The 13292-nt window shown below is 53.9% G+C and overlaps 1 protein-coding gene across 2 annotated transcripts in view; it reads left to right on the forward strand.

The window, feature by feature from the left end:
- PKD1 (polycystin 1, transient receptor potential channel interacting) overlaps nt 1-13292 on the forward strand; it is a 93727-nt gene that overhangs the window by 42028 nt on the left and 38407 nt on the right. For both annotated transcript variants that reach the window (XM_086473284.1, XM_086473286.1), the window contains exons 3-11: nt 187-258; nt 1616-1785; nt 3840-4508; nt 4826-5009; nt 8747-8961; nt 10114-10226; nt 10308-10434; nt 11384-11661; nt 12148-12897. In XM_086473284.1, coding sequence (XP_086329410.1) covers nt 187-258; nt 1616-1785; nt 3840-4508; nt 4826-5009; nt 8747-8961; nt 10114-10226; nt 10308-10434; nt 11384-11661; nt 12148-12897 — 2578 coding nt within the window. The remainder of the gene's footprint in view (nt 1-186; nt 259-1615; nt 1786-3839; nt 4509-4825; nt 5010-8746; nt 8962-10113; nt 10227-10307; nt 10435-11383; nt 11662-12147; nt 12898-13292) is intronic.

Below are 13292 nucleotides of genomic sequence, written 5' to 3' on the forward strand. Positions count from 1 at the left end.
GTGATTCTGTGACTTGGTGCCTGGCTGGACATTTTGCTGTCATATGCACATGGCTTTTGAGACTCGGGGTGTTCAGAGAGTAACCAGTACCCAAGCAGAGCTTGGGACAGAAGTTGATCCTTTATGTTGGCCAGGAAGTTGTTGCCAGCATGATGAACTTTCATTTTCATTTTCCCTCTTTTACAGAGATATAAGCCACAACAAGATTTCTACATTAGAAGATGGAATATTTGATAATTTATTTAATTTAAGTGAAATGTAAGTTCATCCTCTTTCTTTACTTAGACCTTCCCTTGAAACAGCTCTTCCCTTCCCAGTGGGGTGGGTTGCAGTGCTGTCTTGTGGGGCACGCACCCAACCGAGCAGCTGCCTTCTGGACTCTCTCCAGTTTCTTCCTCAAGCTGTGTCCTGCTGCTGGGTCCTGTCGGTGCCCTTCAAGCCTAACCTCTTCCTAGACTTTGCTTCTGTCTCCTGGAGACCTCCAACCTCTGCCACTGCTTTCTTGGCTTCCCTGCTCCTCTCCCACACCAGCTCTGCTGAGGTTCTTGTCTCTGGCCGCGCTGGCTCACACGTAAGTTTGCACGGTCACATCTTGGGACCAAGGGATCTAATGAAAAGGGTGCTGACCTGCAACACAGGAGACCTTGACTGAGGTGTCTGAGTCACACGAAGACGTTCTCCCTCAGTGATTCAAGTTCTTAGGCCGAAAGTGGTTTTTAATTGAAGTAATTAAAATCTTGCCGTTGTGTGAAGGGAGGCGAGGGGAAGCCACACGTTTCCAGGAGACATACATGAAGTCACGGCACAGCATGGCTGTTCTGTACCCGAGTGAGCCAAAGGGTTAACCCCGTGCAATCGCTCTTGGCAAGCAAGAAAAAATCTGGGCCACCCGTTCTGCCAGCAGACAGGACACAAAGGGCATTTTCAGCTCTGCGATTTTGCCTACAAGTGGCACTGAAAAGGCCCGAGGGATCCAGGCAAGGTCCAGGGGAGTCTGTCCCTGCTAAGGCTGGCTGGCAAAGCGGTGCTTTAGGATGAAAATCCTGGGTCCAGCCCCTGCGGCAGCCCAGCCCAGCTGGCATCAGCTAAACAAACAGCTTTCCATCCCTGTCCTGTTCGCAGCTGAATGCCAAAGGCTGTAATTTGGATCAAGCTTAGCTGCAATTAAAGTTTCCATCTTTTCATTAAACTGCCACATGGAAAGATTATCATTGACTTTGCATTTCTTTTTTGACAGATCAATTTTATTCTCTTAGCTATTTTTTAATGGAGCTGTAAATAGTCCCCGTTAGCTGGAGAGGCTGCCGTTACACCCAGTGGCTGTTAGATGGCAGACTATTTTAAATAGAAGATTGTGTCTGTAATTTGCTTCTAATTGCAACAATTATTTGTAGAGTTAAAAAAGTACTTGGAGTACTTGCCTAATTCTAGCCTCTAGAAAAATCATGTTAATTATTGCTTGATTCCCTATTCATTAACTCCCCTCGCAGCTCTTTCCGAAGCGTTTCAGTGGAGTGGCGCAGATGGGAGCAGCGAGGGAGCTGCACGCTGCTGTAATTAACGCTTCGCACATGTCAGGTTAATGCCTAACTTCTCTCTGATCTCCCTGTTACAGAAACTTAAGTTGGAATCCATTTGTTTGTGACTGCAAACTTTCCTGGTTGCCCCGTTGGGTGGAAGACAGAAAAGTGAAAGTTATTGAGGCGTCAGATACGAGATGCGCCCACCCTCCCGGGGTGGCAAACCTTTCCCTCTTCGATGTCCCGTTCGTCAATGCTTCTTGCGGTAAGGAAACGCTGCGGGCTGGGCGGGGGGACAGACTAAACCAGCGGAAACGATGGGCCCCAGGGCGGCTGGGGATCACATCTAGACCTCTTTAGACCTCAAGTCACCAGTTCTAATCTGATTAAGCAACTAATGTAGCATATGACTGTACCCTGATGCCTTAAGGATGGAGTTGGTCACACCAGGGCTGAGATCAGCAGATTCCTTACAGACCAAGCTTCAGGCGGCTGTCAGGCACCAGCTCCATGACCTCCAGCCTTAGGCTTTCCTTCTCTCGAGCTTTTAACGGTCTGACTTTAAGCAGTGACATCTCGTTGGCGTCGGTGGGACCTGAGGACATGCCAAGTTGGATCTTTGCAGGTGACAGGGCCCCGCGTCGGGAGTGTTGAATGAACACTGCCCCGATCAACAGCCTGTCGCCTGCTCCGGGTGCATCTTTCTGTCTGCCTTGGCTCGCAGAAACGTCAGGCAGTGTTTAACTGGAGGGTGGGAAGGGGGAGCCCTAAGAAAACCAATCCTGCCTGCCTGCTCAGCTGTCTCAGGGTAAGAGAGAGGGAGGGAGTGCGAGTTCTCCCCTCGACACGCATCAGGCGTCTGCATGACAGGAGGATGCAGTGATGGAACTGAGGGAACCAGCGCTGGCGGGAGCCAGCTGAGCCGCCTGGTGAGGTGCAAAAACCTGAGTGGTGGTCGCTCCTCTTTCCCCAGCAAAGTTACCCCGGCCCCTTGCAGCACCTGGCAGGAGTTAGCAAGGGGAGTAACGCCAGCACTGTTATTCCCCTTGATAATTGGTTGTTCCTCTCTTGCACTGCCTTGGGTTCGTGTGGAAACAGTAACGCGGAGCTGTCTTTGGGTGATTCAGTGTAAGGGGAGTAGCCTGAGGACAACCTGCCAGCTACTGACGGTTGTTACCGACCGGCAGGGAATGGTGAAGTAGGAGCAGGCTGGTGTTAAAAAGCAAAGTAGTTCCCATGCCGCAGTCCTCCTCGTGGGACTTTCCTTAAGAAAAGCGGCTCGACGTTTGCGGGAAGGCCGTGGAGAACGCCGGGTGGTTGGATGGGTTCAATATGGGAAGATCGCACAAGGACAGAGCTGTCGAGATGTTTGGCGGGGAGATGTTGTAGCAACCAGCAGAAACAGAGGAGCAAACACGGCTCGGTTGCGTGGGCAGAGCTGGAGAAGAGGCCAGGCCGCCCCAGCTGGGCTGCGGCTGTGCACGCGGCAGAGGCCCTGCCGCTGCGCTTGCGGCAGAGACACCTCCCGCCCCTCGCAAGCCGCTGAGGGCGAAGTGAACTCGAGGGAGTGAGCTGCTGCTCTGGGAACGGGGCTTTTGTGGCTGCCGTGGTTGTACGTGCCTGCGTGTCCACGCGCGCGCGTGTGCTCTCCCTGTGCATCCTTCCCGTGAACGCGTACGTGCGCGTCCTCCCGCACCCCTCGGGTGCAGGCCGTGGGTGGCCTTGCCCTCTTTTCTAGCACCGGATTTTGCCTGCAAGTAGGTGGGAAGCCCTTGGCTCTCCCCAAGGAAGGTGGCTGCCGTGGATGCCTGGTGGAGAGTCTGGTGGCATTTCCCCAATGCCCCGATGTGCCACGCTGCCCACGTGCATTCAGTGACAGGCTTGTTGCTGGAAGCCTCAGGCAGCATGCAGTGCTGCAGCAGACCGAGCCAAGGTACAGCCAAGGGACAACCTTTTGTCTTAGTCTTACTTGGTGGCTAGTCCTCTGGGCTCCTTTGAGGGCCAGGCTCAGCGGCTCCGTGTCCTGTGGGACTGCCGGGCTCTCCAAAGACCCATTTTACTTACTGAGTGTTGCTGCTCCATAAATCTGTGGGACTGGCTTGTTATTTCTGTCATCATTCATTAGCATTAAAAGTTTGGAAATCATTGCTGAGGGATTAAAGACCTCCCAGGCAAGTCTCAAAAAGGAAATGCTTGGAGTAGGAGCTGCCCAGGAGAAGTCCAGTCCCAGGAGTGTACGACGGTGGCTCTTGGAGGGTTTCACCAAGCCGTGGCTTCACAGTGTCGGTTTGCAATAGCATCTTCTGTTCTGTCCCCCAGGAGCTCAGTACATAACGTGTCTGACAAGCAACCACACAGAAGAGGCTGAATTTATCATCCTCTTCACGTCTGTCCACCCTGGGAATCTCACTGAGGAGACCTGCAGTGCTCTCTGTTACGCTGAAGACCAGGAATATGGAGGTTTCGGCACCCAGGGGCAGTGTTTGTGTGGCACTGCCCATGAAACAAACTCTTCCTCCGGTTGTTTGCCATTTTGCACTGAGCATTTGTCTGGGCAGGCCTGTGGTGGCCCATCACTCGTCCCCTCTCCCTTCCAGGCACAGCTGCCTGTGTCTTTCACAGGACTCCAGCCCCGGTACAGCCTACACCAGGCCGTGCTCTTCAACGTCAGTATTCCCATTGCTGTCAGCACTTTACTGTGGGAATTTGGGGACCAGACAGAGGTTCTCCACACCACTGGAAATGCAGCTGTCCACATGTATGCCTTACCTGGGCAGTACAATGTCACTGCCACCATCTGCAAAGGCACCAAGGTCTTACACGTGCAGGCAGAAATTGAGGTGGTGGCTTCACCCCAACAGTTAGAACTGCAATGTCCTTCCTTGGTCAAGACAAATGAGAGTCTGGACATACGGATCCGCAACAGAGGTGGCACTGGCCTCGCAGTGGTGTACGGCATCACCGCAGAGGCTGGAGAGCTGGGCAGAGGTAAGCAGGGCTGGCCGAGTCGGTGCTGGTCAAAGGAGGGGTGGCACTGGGTCCTGGGACTTCCCTTTCCATTCCTTCCTAACGAGGAGTAAGGGATGACTCCTTTGGGCACTCCTTGCTCCCCTGGCTGACCAGGCAGTGTTCTGCACTGTCCTGAGCCAAGACAGTGACCGCTCAGAGTGCACTTCGACGGCAAAGGGGGTTTGTGGGCTTCAGGAAGGACAGGACGTTCCTGGGACCTCGCTCCCCAGATTGGTGGTTGGGGTGTGTGGCCCCACGGAAAGGACATCACGCTTGTGTTCTTCTACCTCGTGCAGCAGTTCACCCCATGTGTCCCCCCGATGGCTTGGTTTTCCCGGGCAATAACCACTGCTATCAGCTGGTGGTGGAGAAGGCTGAGTGGCTGGAGGCGCAGCAGCACTGCCAGGAGCACGGCAACGGAGAGCTGGCTTTTGTGAGCAGCCCCGAGATCCAGAGCTTCTTGGTCGCTCATGTCATCAGGTAAGCGAGGAGGGTAAGGGTTAAGATTTCCTAGGGACAGGTCTCGTGTTCCTGGGGGCACATCTGCAGAGGGGTCTGGAGGGAGGGTCCTGCAGAGCCTGGCAGCCCTGTGCAGGCGGTCAGGCTGGAGAGACACACGGGTCCAGGCTGAGTACGGGGAGATGGCAGGGGTGAGGCTGCGGAACAAAGAGGAGGAATAAGCAAAGCTTGAGCCCTTGCTGAACTTGGCTTCTTTGCTCAAAGGCTGTGGAGGGAAAAGAGGAGTGGGGCAGAAAGGCTGGAAGTCAGAACTGGGAATTGTGGGGTTGCTGCTGGTGGGCATCTTGTACCCCACGTTTGTGCCTGAAACGGTGCAGAGAGGTGGAGGGTCAGGAGCAAACGCGGGCGGGCTGAGCAGCCCTTCCCCCTGGGAGTTCAGCAAAACGGGCAGACTTGGGTCGGGCGATGGAGGGGTTCAGGTTGCTCGTGTCCAGGGGGTGTTTGGCTGCCAGGCAGGGGCTGAGGGTGACCTTGCAACCAGCTCCCTCCCTCAGCAGAATTACAGGCGGGTTGTCCCGTGCGTGGCACCGAGCAGCCGCTCTAGCAGAGCCCAAGCCAGCGCTGCGGTCCTGCCTCCCAGCTGGGATCCCGCACCCTTCCAGGCACGGCTGCAGCCTGCACCCCAGACCTCTTCCCCTCTTCTTTCGCCTCCGGAGAAGGAGCAGCGCTCCCCTCCGAGTGTCAGGCTCCAGCGGCATCTGTTCCACCTCAGGACTTGGGGCTTTATAAACAGAGAGCACTGAAAGTGTCAGCCTTTGATTTAATCCGCTCCTCTAAGTGCCCTTTCTGCAACCAGCTGTCTTGGGGGGCGGGGAGGACCAGGAGAGCCTTCAGGGGCCTGACAGCTCTTGTCAGTGCTCCCAGATGCAGATGTTGGAGGTGGCTCCTTAATAAACGCGGCCCAGAAAGCACATGCGAAGGGAGCAGCTGCATGTGACGTAGGCTTTGAGCCGTCCTGCTGAAGGTCTGACAGCCCCTTCTTCCCAAACTTGTATCCCTGCCCTGTTCCCTTCACGCCGAGATTTATCCCGAGGTTGCAAACATGTGGTCCCTGCTCCAGGGAAGAGGAGCCTGTCCCTCTCCGTGGGTTAGGGACTGGTCGCTTGGTGCTCTTGAGTTACCAGGCGTTGCGTGCAGGGCTTTTGAGGGACTGCAGCGCAAGGAAATCATGAGACCTCAGGAGGGAATGAGCCGCCCAAGCTGCTTCCCAGCTGCCGCCCCACGTTGCTCTCCTCCCCAGCCCCCTTGTATTTCATGTATTTATTTTACTAGTCCATTCAGATAAACATGAATGAGGCAGTTCCAGGATGCGATTTCCCTGGCGATAAAAGACAAATCAGCCGAGCCGCAGGTTTTTGGAACACGCAGCCTCCGTAGTTTCTTGTGGGAAAATGACAGGAGCAGAAATCTGTTTCCCATTAGAGCGTGCGGCAGCGAGCACCGCGCTCTCCTCTCCTCCCCATCGCTCCTGTCGTTCGATGGCCTCCCCAGGAGCAGTATGTGCTGACTGGTCCCCTCCCCGCCTCCAGAAGCCGAGCGCTCCAGCCCTCACCCCTTCCAGGGGACCCTGCTTTCCCCCCTGAGCCTGTGCAGGGAGCCCCTCTCCCCTTCCAAGCCTCCTCAGGCTTCGTTCTGCTCCTGCTGCCCTGAGCAAGGCACCTTGGTCCTTCCTCAGAGGCAGAGGGATGCTCACGTCTTGCTTCAGAAAAGGGTGTCTAGAGCCCTCTTGCTCCTTCTGCAAGGGAATGGGCTGAGCAGTGGGGCGGGGGTGGGAAGCAAACCAGCCAGCCTTTTTCTTCTTCTTCTTCTTTTTTTTTTTTTTTTGATGACTTGCAGTTAGATCATAGCTGGAATTAGAAAAGGAAAATCTCTATCGAGTTCTGCTGGTGGCAGCAAACAGGCGGTTTCCTCGCCTGTTCTCCCTAATTCCCTGCCAGTGGTTCGGGAGCAGAGCACAGCGGTTATTTATTTTTTAATCTTATTTGCAATGAAAACTACTGATTCACAGAACAGTTATTTTTGTCATCGTTTTTCAGCATGACCTCATTAATCATTTCATCTGGCTGAGCCTAGTGGTGGAGAGACACCAATTATCACCCTGGTCTGCTTTTTGCAGAGCAAGTTGTGCCACCCTGGGAGCCCGCTGGGGCAGAGGGGCAAGGCCGTAGCCAAATTGATTGCAACCTGCGGGAGGGAGCGCGGAGGAGAAGCTGGGGGCTTTGAAGGGTGCATGATGGGGCTGTTTCCCCCGCAGAAGTTAATATGGAACAAATGGCTCACTTTCTGCTGGATGCGATTAGAAACAGTTGTCCAGGCTGTTTGTGGCTATGAAAGACCGCTCAGCACTTTCCACCAGAATCTCTGCTGGGATTCAGCCAGTTTCCAAATGTGGAAGGGACATTTCATCTTCCTAAAATGATCCTGGCAGTTTCTTGTGCGTGTGGGGTTCATCTGCCTGCGGTGCTTTGGCCTCTGCTGCCGGTGCCTTGTCCCCCCGTGGCTGCTGCCTCTCAGGGGTGGCTGAGGAGCTGATGATCTCCCAGCAGCTCCATCAAAGATCCCTCGGTTTGAACGGCAGCTCCCGTAACTGGCACCATCCGAGCTTTAATCCTGCACTGGTGCCAGTTCCACTGGCAGGGGAGAACCGGCAAATTCCGCAGGTCTGCAGAAATAAAAGTTTTTTAAAAGGCGCAGCCTTTTCAGGCAGTTTTGTATGACCTTACTGCTCCTCTGAAGTCGTGACTCAATATGGGCTTAAAAGGGTCTGTGAGGGCCATTCAGCCAGGCAGACTGCTCGCCAAGAGGGCTCTGAGGTTCAAGCCAACCTGCTGATACTCCTTAGCCCCGCTTCCCTGCGTCGTGTAGGGTTTGCTCCGCCGGGGGAGAGCTGCTCTCAGCCCTTCCAGCCCCGCGAGTGGCCGTTGGCCCTCCGTGCCCTGGGGGCCAGGCGACACGGCGATATTAATAAACATCTTGAGATGAAGGAAGCGACTCCAACTTGGGGAGGGAGAAGATGGGCAGTTGGAGGGAGTCCTGGGAATTTCTGAACACAATAAAACCTCGTGGTTCTCCTCTCCAGGCAGCGCCATCTCCTGCCTGTGTTCCGTTACCCTCTCTGATATCTTTGTGCTGTACCAGTTGTGGCTGCCATGAGGCAGTGCTTACCAGTATGCCACGAGCTCTGTGGTGCTGACGGAGCCTTTAACTGGGTCTCTTGTAACTTGAGCAAGAGTGACTGGTGCTTTGGGCATGGAGTTGTGGGGCAGCGACCATCAAGGGTCCGAGTCGGCTGCACACAGTGGTCCCCTGAGCTGCTTCTCTCTCCCAGCTCCGCTGCACCGTGGCGTTGGTGTCGGCTGCTCTGTCGGGATCGGTTTGGCTCAGCTGTCCCCTCGGTTTATCAAAGGGCAGGTGGTTTTCTGTAGCTCTTAGGGCAAAGGTTTGAGGGGCTGGTAGACGGCAGGACGGCGTGCCGTGAAGGAGCTGTTACTGAAGAGCCCGGTTCTGGTGGTGGAATGGATGCTGAAATCCTTTAGTAACTAAAAGGCTCCATTCAATGCAGCCTGTGACACCTGGATGAAGCTGCTGTTGTTAATATTATTATTTTCATAAAGAACCACAGATGGCGTCTGTCCCAGATCTTTCTAATACTCATGATTTCCTGAAATCTCCCCCACTTCTTTTTTTTTTTTTTGAAGGAGCCTCGATGTCTGGATTGGATTCAATGATTTTGCAAGCACTGGAGCGCAGCAAAGAGGCGAAGGATTTAATCTGGAGAGCTGTCAGAACTGGCTGCCAGGAGAACCCCATCCGTCAAACGCTGACCACTGTGTCCGGATGGGCCCAACGGGCCAGTGTAACACAGACCTGTGCATGGCCAAGCACAGCTACGTCTGCGAGTACAAGCCAAAAGGTGGGCTCTGCCTCGCTCCTGCTGTCCGCTGGTGTCGTGGGCAGGCGGGTATCCTGCTCACTGGCATGTGCCAAGGGAAAAACAGGGTTGCACAGAGCGGGTCATCGAGAGCATCGGCCCAGATCAAGGGGGACTGGCAACAACCGCGATATTCCCAGCAGAGGCTTTGACTGATGAACTTTCAGAAGCCTGGGCTCAGCCCAAAGGGAAGAATTTTGCCATCAACAGAAGTAGAGAGAGGAGCGAAGCTCAGAGGCAGAGCTTTGGAATTAGCTTTTCCCTCTTATTTGAGCAGCCTTGGCTGCTGCCAGGGTCTGAGGCCATGCTGCTGCCTTGGTGACCCTTGCGGTCCTCCTGTGGCATCTTGTAGTTTGTGAGATGTTGGGGTCTTCTGGCTTAAAAGTCTGTAGGGCCTTGGAGATGATGAGGTGAGCTTTAAAATGTGGTGTGTGCCGTGCGGGTTTGTGTTTACGCAGCCTCCCAAATCTCCCAAAGCGGCGTAGGGAGTAAGAAAGAAAGGACATGAAATACAGGAGAAAATTTAGGTAAGAAGGAAAAGTTGTTGCTAGGAAGAGAGCCCACTGGCCCAGGTAGGAGGGACAGCATCAGCTGGTTGTGCTCAATCCCCAGAGCCTGACCTGGCTTAAAAGGGTCTGTGAGGGCCATTCAGCCAGGCAGACTGCTCACCAAGAGGGCTCTGAGGTTCAAGCCAACCTGCTGATACTCCTTAGCCCCGCTTCCCTGCGTGGGGAATGAGCCAGAAGTGTTTTCCCCTGGTGGAAACCAGCTGGTCCTGGACACATTTACCATGGAGTCCAGGGGGGCAGGGAGGATGGGGAGTGCACCTCGTGCTGAAAAATTCAAAGCAAATCATGGGGTTGGAAGGGAGAAGTGTTTGCAGAGTTCCTAGAAGTCAAAATTGCTGAGAATTGCAAATGCAAAATTGCTTGTGCAGGGTGAGAAAGAAACCAAAACACCTGGAAGAAGAAGAAGGAAACAACAGGATTACAGCAGCTGCCTCTCCGGTAAAGCTGGAGTTACAGATTCCTGAGTGGTCCAAGGCCTGCTACAGCTTTGCTGCATGGTGTGAGCAAGGGTTTGGGAATAGCTTCGGTCTCATGGGCTTTCTTCAAATATTTCCCCTGTAAACAGGAGTTCTCTTAAATGACAAGAACTTCTTCGAGGGAGACCCTGTGTTTGACGCACGTGAGGCTGTGAAAAATGTGACAGAAGACGTGCTGCCAGCTCCGTGGCAAGCTGCGGAGGTAAGAGGGGTTGGCGCATCCTGCTGCTGCAGGGGGAGCCCGGGGAGCCGCAGGCGGGTGAGAGCCGTGTTTGTTTTGCAGGTGCTGGTGTTCCCTGAGCTGGCATTCAGGCACGAGGGATATTTGACTGCCCTGGAGTTCATGACACAGGAGCTGCATCAACCCGTTCAAGTGAGGTTCCAGGTGCACAGACCGATAGATGGAGAAGGTGAGACATCTCCTCTCACCGCTGGTGGTATTGTTAGAACTGATGCCATCAGGGCCACGTCAGACTGAGTGCGTGTAGCCTTCTTGTGGCCCCTCTGTCTTCAAAGCAGAAGCTGTGAAGCCTTAAAGGCTCAGAGATTTGGTTCTATTTTTTGAGGAGACTAAAGTGCAAAACCTACGGGTATGGTTGGACAGCCTGAGGTTGCCTTGGAGAAATGGTTGTCCTGGAGAAGTCAATAGAGGGAGAAACTTGTCTCAATGCGTGAAGAAAATGTGAGTGTAAGGAACATGTGTAGAAGTGAATTAATCTGCTGAGCTATACTTTCATACTTTGGGAGGACATGACATGTCAAATGGGAACGTGTTCTGGTCCATCTGGCCCCACAGGCTAACAAGGAAGAACATTTTCCTGAGCCCGTTTCTTCCTGATGGATGAGATAATCTAATAAGCCTTTTATTCCTTGTACAACAGCTCGATAGTCACAGTTTTGGCAACAATTAATTTTGCAGCAGAATGTTTGCTATAGCCATAGGGTTGGCTGGTTACAAAAGGATATTTTTTGACGCTGAAAAGCTGATACTTTGACATGGAAACATTAACTTAAGGGAAGTTGCTTAATGTGTTTTCAGTGTCAAAGCCAGCTCTGCTTTTGCTTGGACTCGCTTTCGCTTGAGCACAGGTCTCTTTTGATTGCAAATTGGTGCGTTGTCACTGGAAAAGAGACTAACTTTGTCCTTAATGGTCTTTGTGCCTTTGTGAAATTTTCCACTAAAACAGGGCACTTGTCTTACGTAGCACCAGGATGTGTTGCAGTTGCAGCTTTTCCTAAGAGTGGAGCCATCGTCAGTCAAAGTGGAAAAAAAATGGTGAATTTGGAGCAAAGGAGAAGTACACTAGAAGTGTTACTTGTCAGAAAGGTGATCGTTGCTTTCTCTTTCACTTCTTCCAGGCTACCAGGAGGGAAAAAATGCTACAGAACCCTTCCACACTGCTCAGGATGATGGGAACTGGACGCTGCTCGAATGTCCTCCTGGTTTCCAGTGGTGTAATTTGACTAATTTGTGCTCATCACTAAACAACTGCTGCAACGCGACCGAGTGTGCCAACAGTTCTCTTGCCAGCAGCCCTACCCCCGTTTCCCTTCAGCACAATGAAAGCCAGCTCAGCTATGAACTCATCAAGGAATTTCTCTTTACAATACCAGCTGGCCCTTCTTCCCAGTATCTGGTCAGTGTTTGTTAGCTGCTGTAACCCGTGAGTAGGTGGGGCAGTTTTCTCCTGAGTTACTTGGGTAAATAAAGGATTGTTCCCAGTTTGCAGATGGAGATACTGAAGTCCATTCAGATGAAGTGACTTGCCCAGTGTCACACATGCCACCACTTTCTATCTTGCCCACGCTAAGCCATGGGCTCCCTGCAGGAACCTCTTGCAACAGGACAGTTGGTCAAGAGGCTGTGCCGATTTCCTGGGCTATCCCCGTTCACTTACGCCGTGGAGGCAGAGCGTAAAGCTGGCTTCTCTGTTAGCCCGTTTGAGTCAAAGTGGCCGAGGAGAACGGAGTGGTGAAATGTCTCCCCATGCTGTGTTGGGATCTGCGGCTTTTCTGTTGCTTTCCACTTGGCAGTAAATCCATCTGTCTTGCCCAGGCAAGACTTGGGTGCTGAGTGCTCTTAACTTGAGGCATTAATCCAAAAACGTCTCCTCTCTCTGCAGGTCACATTCAGAAAAGAAAATATTTTTGTCAAGGCTGAGGATGTCTTCAGTATCCAGCACAACGCAGGCTTGGGCTTGCTCCTCCAGTGCCAGCCAAGTACCACATCCCCCTACAGAACCAACGTCCTAAGCACCAACTCCTCAGAGTGGGCGCTTGGCCTGTCCGACGGCTTCCTCGGCGCCACCTGGATCAACAACACCGTTTGCTCTCTCCGAGTTCGCTACGCCGAGGAACAGCTGGTCCCGGTGATCAGCTCTGACAACGCGGGGCTGGAGCATCCGGGTCGCTACACGGTCAGAGCCAGCGTGGACAACGGTGTCTTCAGCGCCAATCTGTCTTGCGGCTTCTGGGTGGCTTCCCGGGTGTCAGGCCTGCGGGTCATCCACCCCGCTCCTCAAGGCGGCAGGGTCTACCTCCCGTCCAACCACACTACCCTGGTGGTCAAGCTCTCCTCGGGGGTGAATGCCACAGCCAGCTGGCTGGGGGACAACCACACCTTCCCCTTCGAGGGGTCCTGCCCGGCGGCTGTTGCTCCGCTGACGGCGGACTGTGCCAGGGAGACCAATGACACCTGGTTTGCTGTGGTCAGCCTGAGCGGCCTCCGGGAAGGGGCGAGCACCCACGTGCTTGTTGCGGAGAACGCCGTGAGCTCCCAGAACATCACCATCACGGTGAAAGTGGAGGAGCCCATCCGCGGGCTGCGGGCCACCCCTGACCCCGAGAGCAGAGTCCTGCTCAACACACGAGTGGTGAGTGATCGCTGCTGCTTTTAATTCCTCGGTAGCGTTTTTCGCCTTTGCTGCTCACGGGGTGGGTTTGGCGCAGGAGGAGGGCTGGGGCTCAGCTCCACGCTGGCCGGGTGTCGCGCTGCTTGCTGCTAAGCGCTGGCTCCCCGGCCCTGCAGGCAGCGCCGCTGCAGGCGCAGGCGCGTGGCCGAAAGCGCTGGTGCTCTCCGGCAGGAAGGCAGCTCAGCTGTACGTTCACTTTAATTCCCCTCAGAGATAAGGCAGCGCCTCCTGCGAGGCGGGTACTGGCTTCCCAGTTCTACAGAAAACTGGCGGCATTATGAAAGGCCAGTGTTTAACTTCTTTTGGCTTGTCGAGGTCGTTATTCCTTTGGGTGTTTAGATTTGCTTTACTAAATC

Source organism: Leptosomus discolor, chromosome 14 (genome assembly GCF_034619465.1).
Source record: "Leptosomus discolor isolate bLepDis1 chromosome 14, bLepDis1.hap2, whole genome shotgun sequence".
Taxonomy (NCBI): domain Eukaryota; kingdom Metazoa; phylum Chordata; class Aves; order Leptosomiformes; family Leptosomidae; genus Leptosomus; species Leptosomus discolor.